The sequence below is a fragment of the Motacilla alba genome, chromosome 1 (genome assembly GCF_015832195.1).
Source record: "Motacilla alba alba isolate MOTALB_02 chromosome 1, Motacilla_alba_V1.0_pri, whole genome shotgun sequence".
Classification (NCBI taxonomy): Eukaryota; Metazoa; Chordata; class Aves; order Passeriformes; family Motacillidae; genus Motacilla; species Motacilla alba.
This window is the reverse complement of record NC_052016.1, coordinates 68,655,235-68,680,147: the sequence shown is the minus strand read 5'-3', so window position 1 is coordinate 68,680,147 and position 24,913 is coordinate 68,655,235. Positions and strand designations below refer to the sequence as shown.

Sequence of the window (24,913 nt, the reverse complement as noted above, 5' to 3'; positions counted from 1 at the left end):
TGGACTTCTAAGGGAACTGAAGGATGAAACAGCTGAGCTGTGAACTGTGCTGTGTAAACTATTGCTTGAACTTATGCCAACATCAGAAGAAAGGAAGCAAGGTGACAAACGTGATGACAGTTTTAAAAAAGGCTTGAATATCTACAATTGCCAAAGTTCATACCAGTGGTGGACATATTGTAGATAATCAATGATAAATGGCAGAATTAGTTAGCAATCTAATAAATTACTTTTATACTGGCAAAATAGGGGTTTGGGAATTGTTAATAAAGGAAAACAAAATAAAGTTAAAGTTTCATTGTAAAAGTTCAAGCTGTGCCCACATCCTGCATACTTTTTGGGATTTCCGTTCTTCTCACTAATACAAAATATAGTAGAGTTACAGCAAAACTGATTAAGATTATAAAGATGATGTTTTTCTTTGTACAATACACAGTTAAGAGTTGGAACTCTGTGCTGAAGAACTTAAAGTTTAAAATTTATTAGGTTTAAAAAGGAATTACACAAATGTGTGGAAGAACAATCTGTCAAGAATTATTAAATGAAAAGATTTTGCTCTGGAATTCGACAATGTCTGAAAGGCAACTGTTGAACACCAAATAGTGGAGGGGAACAGTTGCCATTCCAATTTACAATCAATAATGTTATGGTGTTTCTTGAATCAGCTATTCTCCCTTTGGGTACAAGTGCACTCAGATCTGTTATTCAGCTTTTGATGCCTTTGGCAAGTGGTGGATCAGCTTTGTAAGGCCCAAACAGCTAAATCTTGATGGTAGGAATATATCTTAGAATGGAGAGATCTGGAAACTATAGAATTATGTGTCTACTGGCACTAGACTCTGTTCTGCTGGGAACAGCAGTATGTTTCGCTTTTCCCTGTCCAGCAAATTCCATTGTAGCAGAAAGCTCATTTCAGCCTCCCCTTTTATCTTTCCCCTCAGACAAGAATTAATGAAGTTTCAAATCTTTCCAAGAGTTGAATCACTCTTGGTTAAAACTTTGAGTTCTAGTGGGGAACCCAGCAGTTGTTCAGATTGTAACTAAGAGAATGATTGTTCTGATTTTGCATGCCCTATTTCTGTGAGCATTTTATTTACTTCTTAACAAATAAGACTTAAGGATTTATTTTTTTTTCAGAATTTTGTCGCTACTGTTTAAAAATGTGAGAGTTTAATGTTCTTGGTTTAGAATGAACTACAATTTAAAACAGATCTGTAAGTGATGAGAAGTCCCTGATGCTAACAATTGTGTTGATACAACCTTAGGTTGCTTAGTTTGGAAAGCAGAATATTTGTCATCTTCCTGGTATTTCAGTGTTCAGGCATTCTTCCTACTTATGTGGGCTATGCTTAGAAACCTTATTTTAGCCTTGTCTTCATGAAAAAAAAAGAAAGGTATTTTCAAGGCTATTGTAAAACTACTTAGATCTAGTTCACAATTTCTTTTGTATTTTAAAGTAAATTGTCACAAATAACTGCTGGTGAACAGCTCAGTATGAAATACGCAAGTGGAACTGGTGGCACCTGTGTAGTGTGATGGTCTAGGTAATAGGCTTGGTGGTGGCCTATTTTTTTTTTTTTTTTTTTTTTTTTTTTTTTTTTTTTTTTTTTTTTTGAGACTAAAGATTTGTTTTGTTTTGTTGCATGTCATATTTATAGGACAGTAGTCATGCATCTGTTAAAACAATCCAAGTCTTCAAAAGTTTCTGTCCTGTCAGCAAAAGACACATATTCACTGCCTGGCCTTTGATTTCAGCACTGGGTTGGCCACAGCTGGAATACTGTGTCCAGCTTGAGGTTCCCCAGTGAAAGAGAGACATGGACATACTGGGCCGGGCTAACTAAGGGTCATGAAGATGGTGAAGGGACTGAAGCCGCCCTGCTGTGTGGAAAGGCTGAGAGAGCCATGAATATTTAACGTGGGTGAGGAGATGCTCAGGAGGGTCTTGCCAGTTTACATAAATACCTGAAGGGAGAGTGCAAGGACAATTGAGCTAGACGCTGCTCAGTAGTGCCCAGTGACAGGACAGGAGGCCGTGGGCACAAACTGAGACACAGGTTCCTCCTGAACATCACAAGCCACTTTTTTATTACTTTGAGGGAGGCTGAGCACTGGCACAGAGTGCCTAGGGAGGTTTTGGACTCTCCCTCCAGCCTTGAGGATATTCAAAAGCCTCCTGAATACAGCTGTGGGCACCTGGCTGTAGATAGCCTTGTGTGAATAAGGGGATTGGACCTAATGACCTCCAAAGGTCACTTCCAACCTCAATAGTGGTTGATACTAAGATAGTCCACATTTTAACTTTGAATAACTAAGAAGTTCTGAAGGATTTGTTTTTTAGCTAGAACCTTATTTTCTATTAAAGATCTGTTCCTTTGATTCCACATAACATTTAGGAGATTAAGAACTGCAGGTCTTCCCATTGAATACTCTGCTATATGGGACACAAGATATCATTTATTTTTAAGAATTAGTGTTCTATACAGATGAAGTAGGCATCTGCTTTCATAATGATGCTTGGTATGGGTACATCCTTTGAGTCCATGACCCCAGGCTAGTTCTTTCATTCTTCAGTGAAGAGAGAATGCAAGATGACTGTTGTCTTAGCTAAGAGGCTAGGAAAAGTGCAAGGTCACGTGTAATCTTCTGTATGCTCTTTTACTTAGTGACAAAATAACTCTTCTTAGTGACGAAATAATTCCACTGAGTGTTCTGTGTAATGTAGTTTTCAAGTTTCATCTGAAATAGGAAATAAGATTTTTAAAAATAAATGTTCACATCTAAATGTTCAGCTATATTCCTTTTGAAGCTTGTGTTTCAAAGATATTTTGTTTTGGTTTTTTTCCACTAGGATGATGTATTTTAGAAGATTTTTCTTCTTTAGCATACAGATGCACAGACATGATTTTTCTTACAAAGATTGTGGGTAGCAGATTATATCAAGACCTGTGGCAGAAATAGAAATGTGTATTGCAATTCAAGAGTGTAGATTATTTCAGTGGCATCTACCATGAATGAAATTGTTTCAGAGTTTTACAGAGTAGCTCCCTAGGATCCAGTCCACAATTTTATGAAGTGCTGATCTGCAGGCTTCCAATACTTCCAAGTATTTATAAAACAGTCTTGTCACCACTCTTTTCAGGACCCTAATTTCAGTCAGGTCATTCCCACAGATGGAGGTAGTTGACTACATTTGAATGTGTATATAGATCTGAATTTGAAGGAGACAGTAAAAACAATCTGTCCAGTATCCAAAATTCCTTTGAGGTATTTGTGTGTGTGTATGTTGGCAACCACATCTGTTAATTTTAGAGTCTTGTTAATAAGGATGTGGGGTGTGAAGATAAGAGGAACTGTGAAGGGTGGGAGGTGCATTCTTGTGTGTTTCAAAGTGCTCTAGCACTTTGTTTCTCATCCTGAGAGGGCAGAGCAGGAGCATCAGATGAGGCATTACTGACAAAACACAGCTCAGATGCCAGGGCCATGTGTGTGTCCCACTGTGGAAGAGATTTAACGTATAGACAGAACTTTAAAGGGTGTGTGGTTTTCTGTATAATAGAAAATAGCTGAAAAAAATGTAATTTTGAAAAAGTTAATGCTTTAGTAAGATCAAACTTCTGGAGCTGTAAGAACTGTCTGTGTATTTTGTGATCCCCTGGTTTCTTCTCTCATTAGCATGGTAACATCTCATGTCTATTTCCTTCAAATAGTCACATCATTTCTGCGGCAGCTGCCCACTGCCAGTAGCCTGCTTTATTTTTTTCCACTGTAAGCCGATGTTCCTATTTTCTTTCTTCTGTATACTTTCCTGTCTATTCCAGTGCTCTCCACAAATGAAAATTTAACTGCTTTTTTTTTAAATTTTATTTCCTTTTAGTCTAGATTCTTACTTCACCTGTTCAGATATTTCTATTCATTCACTTCGGCTGTGGGATTTTTTTTCTCTTTTTACTTGTTGGAAATAGAGAATAGTTGTTTCTTGGGGTTTCTTTGGGGTTTTTTTTGCCACCTTTCATGATTTAGGAGCAGCACTCCCTCGTTTAGTGCCCCCTTATGCCTTCAATGGGAGATAAAAAAGGCAGAGATTATGGGTTGAGATAAAAGCAATTTACTGGAAACAGCAATGAGATAAGAACAGTAACAGCAAAAATATTAATAACAAAAGTTTGCAAAAGGAGAGTGATTTGCAGCGAATTGCTCACTGACTGGGACAGTGAACAAAATAGTAGACAGACCATCTGCCTCCATGTTTTGCTCCCAAGACAATGAAAAAAATGGCAGACAGATCATCTGGTCAGGACCAGTGTTATCCCACCACTCCATTTGTCGCTTGGTTCCCTGGAAAAGGAATGCCTCCTCCTTCCCCCTCTTTTCCAGGAAGCAAGAGAGAGACCCATTTCCCTCCTCCCTTGCCATGAGGTGTGATGGGATTGAATTGCACAGTGTCCTGGCCATGCCCGCATGGCTCCACATGACCCATGTCCTCGTCTGAAACCAGGACATTAGCAAAGGAGGTGAAAATTTCTAGAGGCAGTAGGAGGTATCAGAGTTTTCAGTGAGAATGCAACATTTCAAACCAGCAAGAAAAGTAATACATGTCCTCTGCTTCTTATTGCTGCCAAACTACATAAGGACGTGACCTGAATTCTGCTAAAGAAGTATCATGTAAGTTTGCAGTAATTTAATTTGTTGCATAATTGTGGAACTCTGCGTACAACTCCTGCATGAGTTTCCTAGAGTAGACACGTTCTATGCTTATATGTTTTTCCTTAGTGTGATAATGCCTTAAGTAGTGCTGTAACATTGTGTATAACCCCCTCCTGGGTGAAAATTCCTGAGGCTATTAGCCAGTTCATTTGTAGCATTGTTTCTTGATTTGGAAGTAGGAAATTAAGTAATGCATGTTTAACTGTTAATTTTTTTTGCATGTTTGTGTGTCTGTATTATCTCTGTTAAAGACTTGTAATGAATAAATTTTGCTTTCTAGTGCTGGAAGAGGCAAACTTTTTTCAAATTTCTTTATTTCTGCCCTTTTAGCATCCAGTTTGAGGCTACCAGGGCACATTTAAGCAAATTAGTAAATTTAGATAATTTAACTACTTTTTATTGCGACTACAAAGAAAATTCTTTTGTTTGTTGTAAAGTTCCAGGTTTCTTTGCAAAGTTCCAAGGTAGCCATGAAACATTTTACTGTATTTTCATTAAGGCATGAAAATTGTTTGGAAGCTGTGCTACAGGGATGTACAGGTCTTCTAGGAAAATCTGCAATTGTAGCATTGATAAGACTTTGAGGCAACTCAAAAGTCATGTTTTTAAGAGTCACTGTTTAGAAGAAGTTAAGAAATTTGAGAGGTCTGTTAAAGTGTGTAACCTCAGGAGAAAGCAGTCATGTGATTCTGGGATCTGCAGCCCCTTGACATACCCTTCTGGGTTCACTAAAGGGCTCTTCTTCAAGCATAATCAGAAAAAGTGAACCTTTAGTGGTAACCTTCTTTTTATCCAGTAGCTTTAATGTCATTCTATTCCTTTGGTGCCTAAGCTATAAAGTTCTCACATTGCTGGTGAAAACCTACTTTTGCTTTCACCTGTGTAGTAAGCAGAGTGTGTAGTTTTTCCTGGTACAGGAGGGTGCTAACCCTGCTGTTCAGTGTGCTAAAAGAAATTCAAGGCCAAGTGAATTTTGTGGGTAAACTGGGAACAGACAAAAGAGGCGGATTGTGGCTTTGTAACCCATTTTCCAAGATGCTGGTTATCAGTCCTTCTTCTAAGGACTGCTTTGTCTTAGCTTAGTGATTTCATTTTTGCAGAATACAGGTTCTTTACTGCACTCTGGCATGTTCTCAGGATCATTGTGTTGCCTAGTAGGTGTAGAGTATTAAAAGTGATTTAGGAGATGATTCAAATTTCTGTCTCCACCTGATCAGAAGGGACTTGAATCTGGTTCCTTCAATCCCTCTGTGAGGTCTTGAATTCCTTATCTCTTTGGTTGTATCCTAGACAGCAAAGACCTCAAGAGGTCTTTTAGTCTGTGTTCCAATCCTTGGCAAAATTTATTGTGCTTTGGAAAACATTTTTTAAGAATTATGTAGCTCTTAAATATCTCTCTTAACACTTTTGGAATTATTTTCAGCTTACGGAAAGCCTCTTGGTAATTCATGCTTATGTCTAGTTTTGTCAAGGATCATCACTGAGCTAGAAATTTTAATCCTGTGTCTTCTTGACAGGACTTCTAGTCTATACCTATCTCCTTTGCAAGTCAGTAGCACGTTATATTATTGTAGCATATTTTCTTCTTTCAAGTATTTGAAGCATGTATAACTTAATTTGGAACAATCATACCGTAAAGATTGGAAACTAATTTCATTTGTGAAATAATACAAAGAATTAGATAAACAGTAGCAATATATTTGGTAAGTAACATTTGACAGTGAAGATTTGTGCTGGGGGAAAGAAGAAGGAAAAGTTAAAAAAAGAATATTTTGTATTATATATTATTGTAAAACAATACAATACCAGATCATATTTAAGGAAAGATTTGTGTGGTTTTGCTTTTTAGTTTGTTTGCATATAATTTCTACTAATACTTTATCAAGCCTATGTTGTTATTTTTAAGTGAAATTCTTATGACAATGTGTGACTAATGAGAAATAAATTCAGCTTACACAATGTATTTGGAAGATCCTATTTGTATTAATTATTTTCTATTTGTATGAATTATTAAAAGAAAAAATAAGCCAAAATCTCCAGCAATGTTAATATATGGTTGTACAATTACTTTTTCTTTGTGATATTTTGTAATAATGTGATTACATCATATATTTCAAAATACATCTTTTTGAGGGGTGGCAGGAAAATTCATCTATGTATATACCTATATGCTATATAGGTATATAAGAACTCAGTTATATTCTAAGTTAATGCTAATTTTTTAATAAGCTGGTGATAATTGTGGTGCATATAATTAGACAAAAGCAATCACAAAAATAGATCGATGTCTCAGTGTTGAGACATATTGTCAGGTTTTTTAAGATTTGTTATTATTAAAATTCAATTCATAATCCTAGCCTGGCCAGGGTAACTGGAGCATGTTGCATGATATTTTAAATATGACTGAATTTGTATAATTAACATTAGCATGTTTATTCAGGCCCTATATATTAAAAAAGTAAATCTAGGAGGCTAACAAGCTGAAAAATTTGATTGAAGTGCAAAAGTTTTCAAATAGAAACAACACATGCAAAACCTCTGTTTTTTGTCTGTGTTTTATGATCTTTTCTCTATAAATTGACTGTACTTGATAGCAAATAGGCTTTCTGCATTCATGAATGTTTCCTCTAAATATTAAGAATTAACCATGATTGTATTTGTGATTAATTTGGCAGTCAAAAGAGAGGAGGAGGATTTTGAAGAAAAGAAATCTATAAAGAAACGGATCAAAGAATTAAAAGTTTTGGATCCTAAGATTGCACAGAATCTGTGTAAGTAGATTCTGTTGGTTATTTTTTTCCCTCAGAGTGATGTATAAATGTTCTATAAAAATGCCTTTCTCTCCTGTGTGATTACCTGGTAACCACTATTGTTTAAAATGTGTTTAAATATGTGCATATTGTTTTTAAGCACAAATATGAGTTTATACAACTGAGACACTTAAAAAGACCCAAGAAGTAGTTCACATTATTCCTTGTTCAAGACTGCATGTATCAAAGTGCAAGCATACAGCTATGTATCTAATCCATCTGTATTCAAGGAATACTGGATGCCCCCTTCCCCTGCATGTCCCCACCCCTTGTCAACAAAAGGATGAAAATGCCCACAGCATGTCTGCCCATCTCATGAACTTTGTAGAAACTAGGCCATACTTATACTTACTTATACTATTACTTATACTACTACTTATACTACTACTTATACTACTACTTATACTATGGAATAATATACAAACAAAGAAAATAAAGTTTTGATGGAGAGGAGTTCTAGGAAGAATAGGTTCCTAAATGCCAGAGAGATTAAATAAGAAATAATTGTATTATTGTGACGAAATAAAGAGTGCTTATAAGAACATTTAACAAAATGTTCTGTTTCGCTGGTTTAGTTTTGGTTTGTCATGGTGCTTGTTTAACAGAAGGCTCTGACAAGACTATTGAAAAAATTACAATTATCACCTTAGCACAAAATACTGTAATAGCAGTGATTCTTCTGCAGAGCAGACTTGTCTCTGACTGCTTATGGAAGTCTTCTGTGATGCTGGATGTTGTATGTAACAAATGGATATGGAGAAAGCTGGAATTGAAAGAGAACAGTAATTAAAAATACATTAAAAATTGTCATCTCTTATCTATATTATTTGTTAATCTGGAGATGCTATGACCTGTTTTGCCGCTGTTTTTTAAATAGATGCAAGATAGTTCTTGTCTTGCTTTCTTCATTATTTGTGGAATCTCTGTTTTAGCAATTTTCCTTGGATCTTTCCGAGTGCCTTATGAAGAGATCAAAATGATGATATTGGAAGTAGATGAAACACAGCTTTCAGAGTCCATGATTCAGGTAACAAAAATGGCACTTAAAATCCCAGTATTTCAAGAGAAGCTTCTCAGTAAATAGAAATGCACAGCTAAAAACACCTCTTAATGTAAACTTTTGGCTAATAATTAACTGCAAGAATGTTCTTTTCCTGTGAACAGTAGATTTTTTTTTAAATTTGTAATGCTAATATTTTTATGAAAGCAGCTTGTGTTGTTTTTGGCTGGGACTAAGTTAACTTTCTTCACAGTGGCTGATATGGAGTTATGTTTGCTTTTGTGCTGAGCACAGGGTTGATAACACTGAGATGTTTTAGTTATTGCTGAGCAGGGCTTACACAGAGCCAAGGTCTTTTCTGCTGTTGGTACTGCCATGCTGGCAAGGGGGCTGGGTGTGCATGGGAGGCTGGGAGGAGACGCAGCCAGGACAGGTGATCCCAAATGACCAAGGGGACATTCCAGACTGCATGACATCATGCTCAATATGTAAAGTGTGGGGGGAAAAAAAGAAGGGAGATGGAGTGGTGGTGTTTGTCAAGTCACCATTACATTTGATGGGGCCCTGCTCTCCTGAAGATGGCAGTAAACATCTAGCCCATGGGAATGAATGAATTCCTTGCTTTGCTTTGCTTGTGTGCATGGTTTTATCTCATCCTGTGAGTTTCCTGACCTTAACCGTTCCAATCTCTTCCTGATCCCACTGCGGGGAGAGTGAGTGAGTGGCTGCTTGGGGCTTGGTTGCTGGATGGGGTTAAACTATGACACAGCTGAATTTATTTTCTCAATTTTTCATATTGTCCACACCTAAATAGAGACTTTTTCTTGTGTACATATGATGTTTTATTTCTTCCCTACTAACCAAATTTTTCTTTGCTTTGTTTTAGCTCTGTCTTATCTGCATAAATCTCTATTTTGGTTGTTTGGTTTGAGTTTTTTTTTGTTTGTTAGAGTTGTAACAATCCAACATCTTGCTCTAAGGCATTTACAGCATCCACCACTTCTCTTCCATGGAATCTATTTAGGTAGTGTCTTCTCTTTAAATACTATTTTTTTAAAACACAAAATCAGTATTTCTCTATGTGGAGCCAAAAGAAACTGGAAGTTCTTCTATATACAGTGATATTTAAGGGTTGAAAAGCTGAAGAATTTGATGAAATAAACACAAATGAATCATTTTAGAACCATGGGAAAAATAATTTGGAAGGGATGTCTTGAATTCATTTGAGCTGAGGCTCTCAAAGCCAGGTCAACTACAGCCCTTTGATCATGGTCTTTTCCATCAAATTTTTAGTATCTCCAAGTCTGCAGACCCCATAGGCTTTTCTGGAAACCTTTTCTAGTGTTGAACACTTGTTGTAGAAAATGTTTCTTTGTTTATCTTACTGGAATCTTAATTGTGATGACTTGTGACCTTGGTCTTCTATTGCACAACTCCAAGAAGAGCTTAATTACACCTTCTGTGTACCATTTAGTTGGATATCTGCACACATTAAGGGGCCCATGAGGCTTGCTCTCCTAGAGTTCAACAAAGTGACTTCTCTCAGTCCTTGCCTGACATGTGCCATATTCTTGAGTTGTCTTGATGGGCATCAGTAAATTTGAAAGTGTCTGTCTTTAGAAAAATTGTCTGTGTTTTGGACAGGACTCTGGCATACTGTGATGAACTTCAAATTATTTCTATTATGGCTCATAAATGTCAAAACATAATATATCAATAATGGATAATTACTGTGTATCTACTAGTAATGTGGTATAGGTTTTAGATAGCTAATCTCTTCAGCATACTTCAAAGTGTGTAACAGACATGGGTACCAGTCCCTACTGAAACATTGAAAGAAAGGTGAAGGTAGATTGGTTTTTTAGAAACATACTCTATTTGCAGGAATGTTGATTAGTTAAAACAAGTACAGTTATCAGGGTCATAAAATTAGTTGTAACATTAAGGCTTACTGAAATTCAGGTGTGGCTTCTATTGCAACACATAGGAACTTGTATTCAGATGTCAAAACAAGACAAATCTGTATTTCTGTGGTTTTCCTGCAAAATGAATTTCCAGATTATCGGAATATCAAAATAACATCTTATCTTATTGCACAAGAGGCTGTACAATGCTCAGCATGCCCTTTTTCTTCCTGCATGCAGTTTTGCCCTCGCTTCCTGTGACTTGGATTTCAAAGATGTTTAATCTCTTTTCGGCTTTTTGGACTTCACTTTCCCTTCTTCATTGAAGAATGAGATGTTTCTCTCAAATATTTGAAGGAGCAAGCATGAACCATGATCTCCAGTGACAGTATATATAGTCAGTGTATAATTCTCATTCTTTTGTTCAATGATGCAGTTAATATTGGCACAAAAACTATTACTTTAAGGTTATTAGGATGAACATAGTTTATACTTCTAAAATGTTTTTTTTTAGTCTAATTTGCACTTAGATCACTTTTTCAAGGTTTTCTTCATGCTCGACAGTAGCATGATGTGTATCTTTATTTTATTTTATTTGGTATGATAGTAGAAATTCTCTATGGTAGCATGAAAAACTGAGAGATGGAATATGCTCTGCTGTTATGTTAATCTTAAACTCTGTCTCAGGTAGTCCATCCTTGCTCTGAGACTCTGTCATGCTATTTGATCTTAGCACTGTTTTTCAATGGTTAACATTTATCTTGTTAGAAAAATTAGGTCCTCAACAATTAAATGAAGCAACCTGTATAAATAAGTACTGTATATCAAAAATATACAAAAATGTCATTTTGATAATTTCTATGTGTGTTATCTAAAGAAGGCAAAATTTATTTTTGGATTTAGACCCTGGGAAAGAAAATCATCAAACCATTAATGGGTAGTTAATTAATTGCATACTTCTATGTGAAGATGCAGTAATCTAAGAAGAGGAAATTTATTTCAATGGATAATTTTTTGCTTTCATATCATTATTTTTAATTTCTTCTGTGGACTATTTTTTCATTACAATTGTATATGCCTTGGGATAAAGAGTGTCTAATTTTCAGTATACTTAGAGCATCTAACACACCCTAACCCCACTGGAGCTTTGCAGTAGTCATGGCTAACAATATAATAGGATATAACTTTTTGACACTATGCTGATAATCCTGTGGCTCTATTAATTGGTATTGGCAGTAAAGCATGTTGAAAGTCAGTGTATACCGTAACCTTTCTATGTAGTTGGCATCAAAATTGAGTCCAAAGTGGTTTCGACAGTGGTTGAGCCCTTTTGTGTTTGCTTTTGGAGGGGAGTGAACAATTTTATTTTAGAAAAGGGTAAGAGAAGATGTAGAGCCAAAAGTGAGAAATTATATCCTACAAGAGTACAGTGATATTAGCAGCTTCTGTGATTGTAAAAGTCAGTGGAATGGAATACAAGTGATCATGTGCATAATATCCTGTATGAACAGAGTCATATAAATCACTCAAGAATATAGACTGCATTTTTTTGCCAAGTGATTAATCCCTTGAAGACCTAAATCAGTTGGAAAATTCAGTAGAACTTAGGCTTCAAATTTAGTTTCCAAGTTTGGATGTAATAATATTTATCAGATGATAAATATTTATATTGATCAGGTTCATCCAAATTGCTTGTTTCTGGGTAAAACAATCCTATAATAACTTTGAAAAAGAGATTGAGTTTGAACTTGAAAAATGACTTAAGACACCCATCTTTCTTTGAAAGTGGTAGAACAATGTGCATCATTGCTTCAAAAAGTTGGTATCCACCTTCATATGTACTTAGATTACTAAATAACTTGAAGTATCCAGCTGTATGTCTCTATTTCTACCTTGCAAATCCTCTTCAAGCATGCATTATGACCATGCTATGAAAATGTGTTCCATGTATTTCATCATTCTGAGAAGAGGGAAAGTGTACATAGGTTTGCAGCCATTTGGATAATTTTCTTCATTCATATAAGTTACCTTAGACCATATGATACCTCTCCTTTTCAGGAATTTCTTGCTTTCAGTAGATTTTTTTGTTTAGCTGTAACTGTTTTGTTCAGTGGGTCCTAATATCACTGTTTCTAAAGTTGGAAATTTGTTTTTAATCCGACTCTTGTTATGCTTAAGAAATAAAATGTAGTTTCTGTCTATCTGTGTCCATCCTCCTCCATCCACCCCGCTTCAATCAGAAATTAAATCTAGCGCTTAAAAATGTGAAAACTCCATAAGTCATGTTGTAATCCAAAAACTCATTGACTAATTATTGAAATGTTTCCTGTGACTTAGTCAAAATTCTTTCTCCTGCTTATTCCTTGTTTGATATTCAAAATGTGTTTCATCTGTAGCTGTTCAAAAGCTTTATCTGAACACCACAAAAGCTGCTTTGATATCAGCTGCTCCTTCTGTTTTGGTTGCTTTTTTTTTAATATTCTGATGCTCAACATTGAAAATATTCATCTAACACCTCACTGGTTTTGGTTTTTGAAATTTGTGGGCAGCTTTTCTTCATATGAAAACTATTTCTGCATCAAACAATAGCATTTTAATTTCAGTAAATATTAAAGAATTGTATTATATTTAGAGCTGTTTACGGGAATGTTGGATATCAAAAAAAAATAGGTGTGTTATGAATTTCTAATTTTAAATGTATCTTTTTACACTTTGTACCCTTTCATTTTTGTTCAGTGTTACTGATTTAGTGCCAGATATCTTCATCCATAATTAATAAGTGTTGTCTGTTTTACAAAAATATTTTCCAAAGGTAAGAGTGGTAAGGATATATATGACTGCTGTTCCACTAAAATTCAGTTTGACCATATCCAAATCAAGCTCCTAAAATTTAAGCTTACATTATTGTTTTAAGCATCATCGTTCATGCATTTTTTATAGTTTTGTCTTTTCTTACCAAACTCCTTATTTGAGCATGGACATTCTGTTGAATCAGTCTACTGATTTAGGGATATTTTTCAGCTACTACTTAAAAGAGTAAAATTCATTTTTCTTAAACTAAAGAAGTATGTTAAGCAAAGCACAGGTATGACTTTTTATCTGTCTGGCCCCAGAGATGTAATTTTTATATCTTAACTGGCTAAATTTCCTGTTTAAGAAGGAATTAGGATCTTTAGTGGGTAAAAAAAGGGGGTTTTTAAGACTTTCAGATGGAGATTCTGTTCACTAACTGAAATGATTTCTTCTTTGCTCATTGTATATCACCAAAGCTATTTACTTGAAAAGTAATAAAACAAATGTTAGCAACCAAAATGTCTGCCTTTTCCATCAACTAATGGGGAAGTGGAGGAGTTGGTCTTGTTTCTTTCTTGAAATATGGTAATAGGTGGTGGGGTGTATCCTAGACTGACTTCAGTGTTAAAAGGATTGAATCTTCAGTTCAGGAGAGTGATCTTACCAGTAGACCAAAGAGTGTTTTAAGAAAGGAAAATCTCTCTCATGTTTTTCTCACAGTGACAGAAGCTTAACCAATGTGCAGTCAGAAACACAAGAGTCATAATCTGAGAGACACAGCAGGCCGTAGGGACTCTGGCTATTGCCTGGTAGTTGCAGCAGTCATCTAGGGAAGGGACAGAATTGAGCTACTGACTGAGATTTTATGCCATAATTAAGTGTGTGAGAAGCTTTCTATTTCCAGAATATCTGAAAAGCCATTTTTAGCCAGCCTAGCAGTAGCTAATTAGAGTGGGACTCAGGTGCCCAAATGTCTCTTTATGTAGATAATATGTGTCTAAATGTTCAGGAAACATTTGGAGTCAGAGGATTCTTCAGATGAACAGATGAAGGTGGAATGTTTGATTCCCTTACCTGTAAGGCATTCACTTTATATGTGTCCAACCTCCTCATATTGACTTCTGAATTCAGCTGAAGCTGAATCTCACCTCTGATTTATTAGTTCTAGCAAGTTTTCACACTAAGTAGTAGTGTAAATAGGTAAGTAAGTGTAATGGGTTTAAACTTTTGTTTTGAAATGCTAGAAAATTAATTATTCTTTTCCAAACTAGTTTTCATGTAGCATTAATAATTCTTGCCAGCCTTTGGATGGTTATGTTATACTTGAAGTTCTGATTCTGTTTGCTTTGAAGTGTTCTGTTTCCATCATGCCTATCAAGCACATTCTTTCTTTAAAAACAGCTTTTAAAAATACTATGGAAGTGTGTAGAATCGGTGTCAGTATTGCAGTATTGCTGGCAGTATTGCATCACTTATCTTTTACACTCTCAGTTATTTTAATTTGTGTGTTGCTACGTACACTCTGCTGTCTTCAGGGAAGAGTGTTGTCTTTGGAGCGTATGGCAATAATGCATATGTAAACCCATTTGTTTACAATAATAAAAGCAACACTGAATCTCAGATTTTTAAGCCTGTTTTATTTTCCTTTATAGAATTTAATAAAACACCTCCCTGAACAAGAGCAATTGAATGCATTGTCCAAGTTCAAGAACGAGTATAACAATTTGTCTGAGCCAGAGCAGTTTGGTGTTGTGGTGAGTTCTTTTTTATTATCACTGGTTTTTTGTGGTTTTTTTTTTTTTTTTGTTTGCCCTTTCTGGAAATACAGTTTTAATATAATTTTATAGAAAAAAACAAAACACTTGCTTCTTCCTAAAAGTGAAGGGGTTCCAGACCGGGAGAAGAGTACAGGTGCTGCCATTTCATTGGACTTTTGTTGGACATATCCGTGGATGTGAAAGGCCTGATTATTGAAATACTGCTTCTGGAATGATTTTGGATTCTCTTTGTTTAAAAAAGTTATTTACTTTTGCAAAAGAAACCAAACCAAAACCGTAAAAATTTTCTTATTTTCTGTGGCAAAGTTTCACTGGGAGATACAGAGCTATTTTTGAATTTTCATTGCTAAAATAGTTTGGCCTTACTTTTGTTTGCATTAAAAAATCTTAACTTTTTTACTGAGGTTTTCTACACTTACATTTTTCATTCTGTTCTCCATATAAATGAGAAGACAGTAATGTCATAGCGATCATATTGACCTATTCTGCCTCCTGCCGCCTGTGTTTTATACCATGTTCTGTAAAGAGTACCCCTAATCACTTTTCTCTTTTCCCCTTCCCTCTGGAAAGATATGTTTGCAATATCTTCCAGGTTGAATTCACAAAGGAAGACTGGAAGTGAAAAAAAAAAAAATGCTAGTTCAGAGCTGGCAGTTAAAGCTTTTTGTGGAATTACAGTTTGCATCTAATTTCTGTATAGCTCATAGTTCATAGTTGGTAATTACTTCATCCAGACAAACTCAGAGTAATGCTATGTAGTTTCCTGGTGCGTATATCTGTACAGGTCTTTGATTTTTCTTGTCTGTTCCTGGAGTTTAAACCTAAGGTGGTTATTGCTAAGATTATCTTATCTGAGGGAATTTCCCATGAGGGAATAATACTTATTCAGTTAGATAGAACTGTCAGTTGATGAGAAGAGCTAGACCAGTAACAGTGTAGGTAGAATTTTGCTGCATCTGGCCCAACTTTTCTGATAAATTTGTCTTTAAAAGTTGAGGCAATGTGATAACTCAGAAAAATAAAATAAATGGACAAAATGATTAGAGTTATTATATCTCAAAAATTTCTGGAGCTTATTTTCTGAAGGAACAACCAGATTCCAACTGACTGAAAAGAGAAGTCCTTGCTTTTCCTGGTTATCTATGCAAAACGTTAAAAAACAAAGTCCACAAACAAGACCAAACCCCATCATCAAGAACAGTTTCTGTCATGTCATAGCTTCTATGCATGTAGTAGAGTGGATTTGAGAGAACAAGCTACGATGTTTATTACATGAAACATCTTTTATTTCTGTTCCAATGGGAGAAAATTTGAATAAGTTACTTTTTTTACTCTGAATATGGAATCCTATCCATTTACTTTTCATCTAAGTTCTTCAAGCTCCATCTGGCTCTCCTGGATCTTTTCTGTTATTGTTGTCCATGGAGCGGGCTGAGAAATTCTTCTTATTTCTTAGGAAGCCACTGTTGATGCTAATGTGAATCTTCACATTATTGCTGGTTTTGTTGGTTTTGTTTATTTTTCCTTAAAAATATTGGTTTATGCCTTTATTTTTGCTGTCTGTTCTAAATTAGAAGAATCAGACTTGAATACACAATGCAAGACTTGAAGTCTTTTAGATGAGTAGTGTTTTATAGTTATGATTTATTAGAGAATTAAGAGATTCCATGTTAATTTTCTCTGAAGTTGTGATTAAAGGAACAATTAAACTATTTGACTCCTAAAGAAGAATCTAAATAGTGAATAAATGGGTAATTACTACTTGTGTGATAATTTTTTTTTTCATCATGGAAACCCATTATCTTTCAGTCTTTGAATTGAAAGTCAAGATTTGATACTCTGCAACAAACAGCAAGGCACTTAGTGAGATATTGGCTGGCTGTGACTGTTACAGTATTGTATGTTTCAGGCAAAGTCAATTAAATTTTGTTGTTGGCTTAAAGACCTTGAGGGTATGATTCTAAACAGTTCAGGTTCCCTTCATGAGTGTTGCTTATGGTTTTGGGGTTTTGTTTGGGTTTTTGTCTTACGGTTGTGAGGATTTGTTTTCTTTGAATTGACCCTATGAGTTGCTTTTGTGGTTTCTGCCTTTTCTTTTTTAAGTTATTTATCATTTTTATATTTTCTGTTCATTCAGCAGTAAGTATAAAATAAATCCTTTATGGCCCTTATCTTCTCTTCCAGACTTTGGGTTTTCTTTAGATAAACTACTTTATTTTCCACTAGATTCTTTCTTTCACTTACTCCAGGCCAATGTCTCAGAGCACAGATATTATCAACTATTACTATGGAGCTTTGTTTTTGGTTTAGAGTTGTGGGGTTTTTTGGGGGGTGGGACAAGGAGGGGCTTGTGCAGATTCATTAACTATTTCATGACAATTACATTAATTCTGTTCATCTTACTAAAAATTTAGTTTACTATTCTTACCTTAACTTGATGTTATATTGAATGTTGTATTTCCTTGCTCAAATTCATGATGAGGTATTTCAAATTCTTGATGAGATTTTCATCAAGCTTGTGCTTGATGAAAAATAAATACTCAATTGTGTTTTGTTTTACTATAGTTCTTGATTGGTACTTGGTTTTACTTACTGCAATCAACTTCCTCCAAAACTTCTTAAAAACTTCCTTAACCTTCATATTATTTTCTTGGTAATTTCATTGATTACCACAGAATCACAGAATATTCTCAGTTGGAAGAGATCCACAAGGATCATTGAGTCCAGCTCTTAAAGGCATAGCCCTTATAGGGATCAAACTCACAACCTTGTTTTTACTAGCACCATGCTGCATCTTGAATAAAACTTGATAATGGTAAAGAATATCTTTGTGCAATATGAAACCCACTGGAGATGAATGAGGTTTCATCTAGATGTTCATCTTGGTAACGGTTGAGAGAAAGTTGTATTTTGGAGGTTTTTACATTTTTTACCTGGTTCTTTCTTCAATGGACAGTATAAATATTTTGTTGCTTTAGGACTTTTAGCAATGTTGATTTTTTTTTGCAGGTAGTTCTTTCCTACTAAGAAAAAGGTACTGTTTTAGAGAATATTTTTCCTAATTTTTGGTGTAGTATCTGTCATCATATCAAACAAATGTTTAAGGAGTAGATAATTTAGTAAATGTAAATCTAATTTATTTTCAGTGAAGTTGATGTAATAACTACTAGTTAGATTTATTGATCATGACTGATACTTTGAGTGCAGTAATCTGTTTAATGGATTTTTACTAAATTATTAACATACCACTGGTCAATATCTTATTCATAGGGAAGTTGGGCACAAGCATCTTCCAGCTGTTCAGAACTTGAATATTCTGTATTCTCATAGAATTCCATTCTATGGTTTGATGTACACTTGTTTATTTACAGTGCCTGTAATTCTTTGTAGTGTAAAATAGTCCTAGACCATTTCAAATTTGTTACATGGTTTGATATCCATAAATGCAATTCCATTTAAGAAATCATGGTTTTGATGCTCTTTATCAGGCATTCCTGCACCTCTAGGTCTGACATTTCAGGGCATTTATCGAGGCACAGAGGTGCATGGCTATGTTTAGTCCCATACCAGATGGTTCCAGATCTTTGCTGCACCTCCCCTTCCCTCAGTGTCCTGTAACTGTACTTCCCTAACTTTACAGCACCACACATCTGCCTCTCCTCCCTGTCTTGCCCAAACAGAAATGCTAAGGCTTCAGGCTTACTCATGCCAACATATTTTAACTGTTTGTTGCACTAGAAACCGTTCCAAAAAGTAGTTCTGAATTGATAATGCTGCATGCATGTAGCTGAATCCAGTAGTAAATTCCAGCATGAGACAACTGGAGGTTGTCTCATGAGGTTGCCCAGAGAATGTGGATGTCCCATCCCTGGAAATTTTCAAAGCTAGGTTGAATAAGGCTCAGAGCAATCTGGTCAGGTGGAAGGTGTCCCTACCTATGGCAGGGGAGTTGGAACTAGATGATTTTTAAGATTCCTTCTGACACAAAAAATTCCGGGATTTTATGTAGCCTCATCAGTGCCTGTAATCTTTAGTGATGTAATGGTGTAAAATGGTCCTGGTCCATGTTATTATATAGTTTGAAATCTATAAATGCAATTCCATTTAAGAAATCAAAGTTTTGATGTTGTTTATAAACACTTCTAATGTAAAAAGTTTCTAATGCTTGACAGGATGCTATTAGTAGACATTTGACCTCAGGTGTATGCAAGTGTGTTGACATTCTTACATAAGAGAACACTGTCTCAAGAGCCACATGTGATAGCTCCTGCTGTCTTTCTTTTCTTGTAATCTGAGACATTCAGAAAGATGTTCCCATATTGTCTGGTAGTGAAAAAAAAGGAAACAGATTTTTCCTTGATCACTTATATTTGCTCAAAGATAAAATTGAAGGAATTACAAAATATTGTTTCAGAAATAATTAATGTTCAGACCTTGTGAAATTCACTGACAGCTAACCCAAATAGAATTTGGCAAGCAATCCTCATGTGGCTTCACAGCTTGTTCACTGATGGATGTGTTTTTAATGAGTTCGTACCAAAGGAAAAGATTTCACTAGAGTAAATTGAAGATTAGAGTGAGGCCTGATGAAGGCTAGTTTGTCTTAAATAATTCAGCAGACACTTAAATTGATCAATTCCATATTCAGCTGATAGTTTCACCTGTATGTTCTCGTTGAGGATAACTCAAAATGTATTAATGTTTTTTCAGTGTTGTCTGGAAAATATCATACTATCACTGTTTCTGCAGAAGTGTACTCTGCCTTTCATAATACTTGATGCTTGGGCAGAGCCATACCTAGTGACATTTCAGTCTGTTTAAAATTCTGAAGTGCTGACGTGCATCTGGGCTATGAGATATTTTGACTGTGTTAATTTCTATCTGGAAACCTTATCTTCTGTGTCTTCTAGATGTCATGTGTATCTGCTGCTCTGCCTTGTCAGTGTTCTCTATCAGTATTTCCAGCCTTTCCAGGAGAGTTGCCAAAAATTAACTTTTTATTATATGCCATCTGTGAGTGTTAAAAAATCTTTATGACAAATTGCAGTCAAGTTACCTATGCTGTTGCAAAGGAGAACATTAACTCCTGTAATGTTGATGTTTTTCAAACCTTGAACCTAGGTAAGGGTGGAGAGCAAGGCTCCAGAAATACCTTCTGAAAGTGACCATCATGAATGATCTGCACTAATCTGACTGTTTGCAATTGCCATTGGATTGGCTTGTATTACTTCCTTTGTGATGCCATATTATAGATGAGTGCTCCTGTAAATGCTTCAATACAAGCAGGTCTTACTCTTATCTCTGTTTAGTTCTGGTAAAACCATTTTGTGTAGTTAATCTAAAGAACAATTTAAAAATTTTTGTCTTACTGCCTGATATTAATTCAGATGTCTAAGTGGATGCTTGTTATTTGTTCTAGCCTACACACAGGCTATCTCAGTTTTCTTCTTGGCAGATATTGCTATAGCTTCAGACCAGGAATGTTATTTCTCTGAAGGGTCCCCATCTTTGTTTCTAGCCATTCACTTTGCACATTCTGTCAAGAGCCTGTCCTGGATCTGATCTGATGTTTTTCTTCACTAATAATGTAAGCAACCCTCTAATGTTCATGTCATACTTTACATATCATAAGGAAAACATTTCTGTGTTGAGTAAGGACCGTGATCCTGCCGTTTTCACTCAGCAAATTCAAGGATTTCTTGGAATTTAGCCACCTAAATTGAGTTAGGTGTCCAAATTACTGGCTCGTGTAGGGCAGCTGTGCTGAAAGAACCTTGAGGCCGATCAGTACTTATTAAATCCCTAGAGCCTTAAATTAATATGCAGATATTTCACCTTTCCAGCTTCAGACATTAGAGCTCAGTGGAGCTCCAAGTACTGTAGGATTTGCTTTCCCTGTGATCATTTTGTAGAACTGAGGAACTTTCTCCAAGTCATGCAAACTGTCTTCTGCAGCATTCACTTATGTGACATGTGAGACTGTTTTTGCCACAGATTAGCTGTGGTTCCAAATACACCAAATAACCATATGGATAAAAATTCCCCAGTCATTACTGAATTTGCTATTGACAGGGCTACAGAAGCTCTACAGTGGAGTGTTTTTTCCTTAGCAGTACTGTCATGATCATAGACACATATCTTCCTTCTGAGGAAATTAACTGGGACACACCTTCTTGGGTCAGTAGAGAAGATGATACCAGATACGAATGGTTTGAGGCCTGAACTTTTTTGAAGGGGGTCATATCTGTCACATCAAAGATGTCAGAATCAGCTGCTAGCTATGTCACATCAAATTCCACTTTTATGTGGAACTTTTATGATGGTTCAACCTGATGGGAAGTACTAAACTTGCTGTCATGATTTTGACACATTCTCATCCAGACCTTGATCATGTGTCTTCATGACCTCTGTTTTGGGATATTCCTTATAGTAGACTTTTCATTAGGAGGTGGATTCCTAGTAGTAGCCAGACAGAAAATGAGGCATTTATTTTAAAGTCAGGCTTACCAGATTTTTTGATCTGGAATACAGTTACACCTGATTTACTTTTAGAAACTTTTCTCCCTTTCGTTTGATACTATAATATTTGGTTTTAAATTCCTCAATGACATCTGCCCTTGACTTCTAGTGTTAATTTATTTATTTTTGCTACCTGTATGGATTAGAGGTTTTACAGAGGATTTTTACCTATGTTAAACTCTTGACTTGATTTCCCACGAGGAAACTTTTTCAGTCTAGTAGCATCTGCTCCATATGTGTCTTTTAATGAAAATAGCCTTTCAGACATCTGTTAGGCTAGCTAAAAATAGAAGAATTTTGGAAATTTGGACCCTCCCCTTCTTGAAAGATTCCTTTTTAGGAAAATATAATTGTCTGGTTTCAACTTGGAGAAACAAAAGCTGTTTGCATTTCATACTGATCAAGAAGTCAGTACATCTAATTGTATTCTTTGGATAAGACAAAAGAAAAGGACTACTTTCTTTTCACAGAACTTACCTTCCTGTGAATTTGAGCCTGAAGACTGTAAGCTCAGTTTATTTTGTCAGCTGTGTTGTTGCCTCCATTGGCAATTCTGAGATATGCTCACTGACCTTGCTGGGCCATCTTTGTTGAACGTAATGTAGCCCAAAACAGTACCAGGGATTTTCTGCACTGTGAATCAGTGCACTGTCATCCATAAGACAGGAGAAGGCTGCTTGTGTGCACCTAGGAGATAATTGATAGGTGCTGTCCCCATGTCACTTATAATACACTGCCTTCTATTCTGCTCTGAATATCCTTTAGGAAAATATTTGATTTGCAAGAAACTTAGTTAGTAGTTCAAGATGTTTATAATTCAAGCTGGAGAAGCAGAGTAACAGGACGTGCTCTCCATCATTGCTAATGAGGCTGAAAAGTCATTAGTTCAATTGTTTGCATGTATACATACATACATATATATATATGCTTATATATGTACTCAATTTCCCTTAAGTAATTTTAATTTTCTGTTGGCAGTTCTTGACTTTATTATCATTTCCTTGAGGAAAAAGAGTATGTCAAAGGTGAAGAAAGAGGTACTCTATTTCCACATATACCTAAAAACATTTCACCAAAAATACTGATTTTTATCGCCAGTTGACTTCCCATACTGTGAAATAATGTTTGATCTTTCCAGAATGCTGCTGTTTTTCACTAAGATTTAGGCGTGTTGGCTGTCCTTTTCAAATTGAGCAGGATGTTCTTTTATCTTCTTTAAACATGATAAAATATCTGTTAAGGTATCAGTCCTTCCCTATTTGATTTTTTTTCCTGCTTTTCAAGTGCCTAGGTTTAAAGATAAGTGTCAGGAATTCTAACTTTTTACCTCTGCACTCTTAGGAATTTACTGATGCTGCAGAGGTGAAAGCCATACATTATCCACAGGGAATGGTGTTCCAGTTTGCTCTCTTTAGTCAGCTTGGCTGTAACTGTTATTTTACTTTTTGGATGAGAACATTTTCAGGTGGTCTGACAGCCTCAGCACAGTTTCTCCTTTTAAAGAAGTATGAAACTGAAGCACTTGCAGTGTTTTTTTCTATGAGCTTGTGACAGGAATGAAACCCCTTCAGTGATCAAAATGTTGTGTCAGTGGAACTTCTGAGATGCTTTCCTTTACTTGACATCAACAGAAAATGATAGTGAGAGTACACATATATCAGATTGCACATTCTTGTAGTTGCCTTGTGATTTATGCTGTATTTGAGAGGAAAACTTGTCTTTGCTGTTGGATGTGAGATCTGTGAGAACTGCTACTGGGTATCTTAACTCTTGAGTCAGTTCCCATTTGGACTTGCTTGTAGTGAGACTCTTCTTGTCAACTATTACTTAAAAAGTAGTACAATTCATTACCTGTACACTGAGTTCTCTGACATGGATAGATTTCTAATTCAACTTCTTTTTTTAGTTATTTGGATTGTTTGTTTTCAGAATTCCACTATCAAGACTGACGTAAACTTATGTTCTTATACGCTGATTATAAAAAAATAGGGGGGGGGGTGTTAACATAAGATGGTCAGCATTGCAACACTTAAATTCTTAGCACCTCTTGTGGTAGGGTGTATGGATTTTACAGTTTAAATATAACTGTGAACTATGTGTCACAAAGAAAGCCATATGTTACTACAGGAGCTCTTCTCAGTTATTGACTTAGCAAACAGGTAAAGAAATAATACCAACAACATGCATTGTGCATGGATTTCAGAGCATTTTCAACAACAACAATAATACTAGTAATAGCAATTATAACAATGCCAGTGTCATTTCTGTTGTGCTTCTGGCATGTGTTCCTGTTTCAAATTTTTAAGATTACATATTTTTGTATTCAGCTTTAAGAATTGCATACTTACATAGTGGACATCTGAATTTCTTGTAGTTCAAGTGGTTCTGATGAAAACTTTGCACCTTTTATGCAGATGTGTGTGCTCACATTTGTGCAACACATCTTTGTGGTCTAAAGTGCATGATTATTTCAGTTTCAAGTATCCGCCTGTCTGAAAAGCCGAGAGTCAACAAATGATACATCTTCTGGTGATTTGGTAGTATCTTGAGCTCAATACCATTTAAAATCAATGCAACTTACACTGATTTTTTTGTGGTTTCTATGGTTTAATATTAATGATCATCTCTATTGCACCCTGAGTGGGGTATTAAATACTAAAAATCTGGATAATTTCAATGGAATGTTGTGGGGTTTTTTTTCCCAGTCTAGTCTCATTTTTTTTCTGGGTAACTTTAGGACAAAACTTAAAACTAAAAGCGTGTTCTCAAGATGCTGAGAAGTAGTAGTACGTATACAAATTTCGTAAGATAATTGAGGAAAAGGAGTTAACAGTGATTCTTCCTGACATAACTTGGAGAATTAATTTATGACACTTCCTTCTGTCCACTACCTTAACATTCTTTTATGTAGTTATTCTTAAATTAGGTATAAAGTTGTTAGAATACTTCGTTAATTTCATGTGGAATTTAGGTATTTCTGTTTCTATTTTGCTGTGAAATGCCCTGTTCAAATTCAAGTGCCATTATCCTTATTTATCCATTCTTAAGTAAGAATTTTACTACACTTATTGCATGCTATTTCATGTAATATAAGAACAGAATATCTGCCTGCAGTTGGTACTGAGCTAATAATGTTCAAAGTGTACATTTTAAGTGTTTTACTTGACAACCAGGCTGGAGGCAGTCAGTCAACTAAAGTACCATAGTTGATTTTCAACCTAGTTTAATCTGAAAGACATCCTGATTATGTGAGCTGCTCTATGATGAAAACCAAAGTACGGTTAGTGGAAATGATTTTTTATTTTACATCAAGATTTTTTTACCTGAACTAAAATCCAAATGGTGTGTTTACTTCAATGAGACATCATCATGTGGCTGCACAGCTATGCAGGCATTTCTGAA

General features: G+C 35.5%; 1 protein-coding gene across 4 annotated transcripts in view; it reads left to right on the top strand.

The window, feature by feature from the left end:
- The window catches only part of DIAPH3 (diaphanous related formin 3), a 204,823-nt gene that overhangs the window by 79,334 nt on the left and 100,576 nt on the right, over positions 1-24,913 (top strand). For 3 of the 4 annotated variants that reach the window (XM_038131457.1, XM_038131473.1, XM_038131481.1), the window contains 4 exons: positions 4,633-4,665; positions 7,383-7,478; positions 8,450-8,544; positions 14,867-14,968. In XM_038131457.1, the coding sequence (XP_037987385.1) occupies positions 4,633-4,665; positions 7,383-7,478; positions 8,450-8,544; positions 14,867-14,968 (326 nt within the window). The remainder of the gene's footprint in view (positions 1-4,632; positions 4,666-7,382; positions 7,479-8,449; positions 8,545-14,866; positions 14,969-24,913) is intronic. The other variant, XM_038131466.1, reaches the window with a different exon arrangement.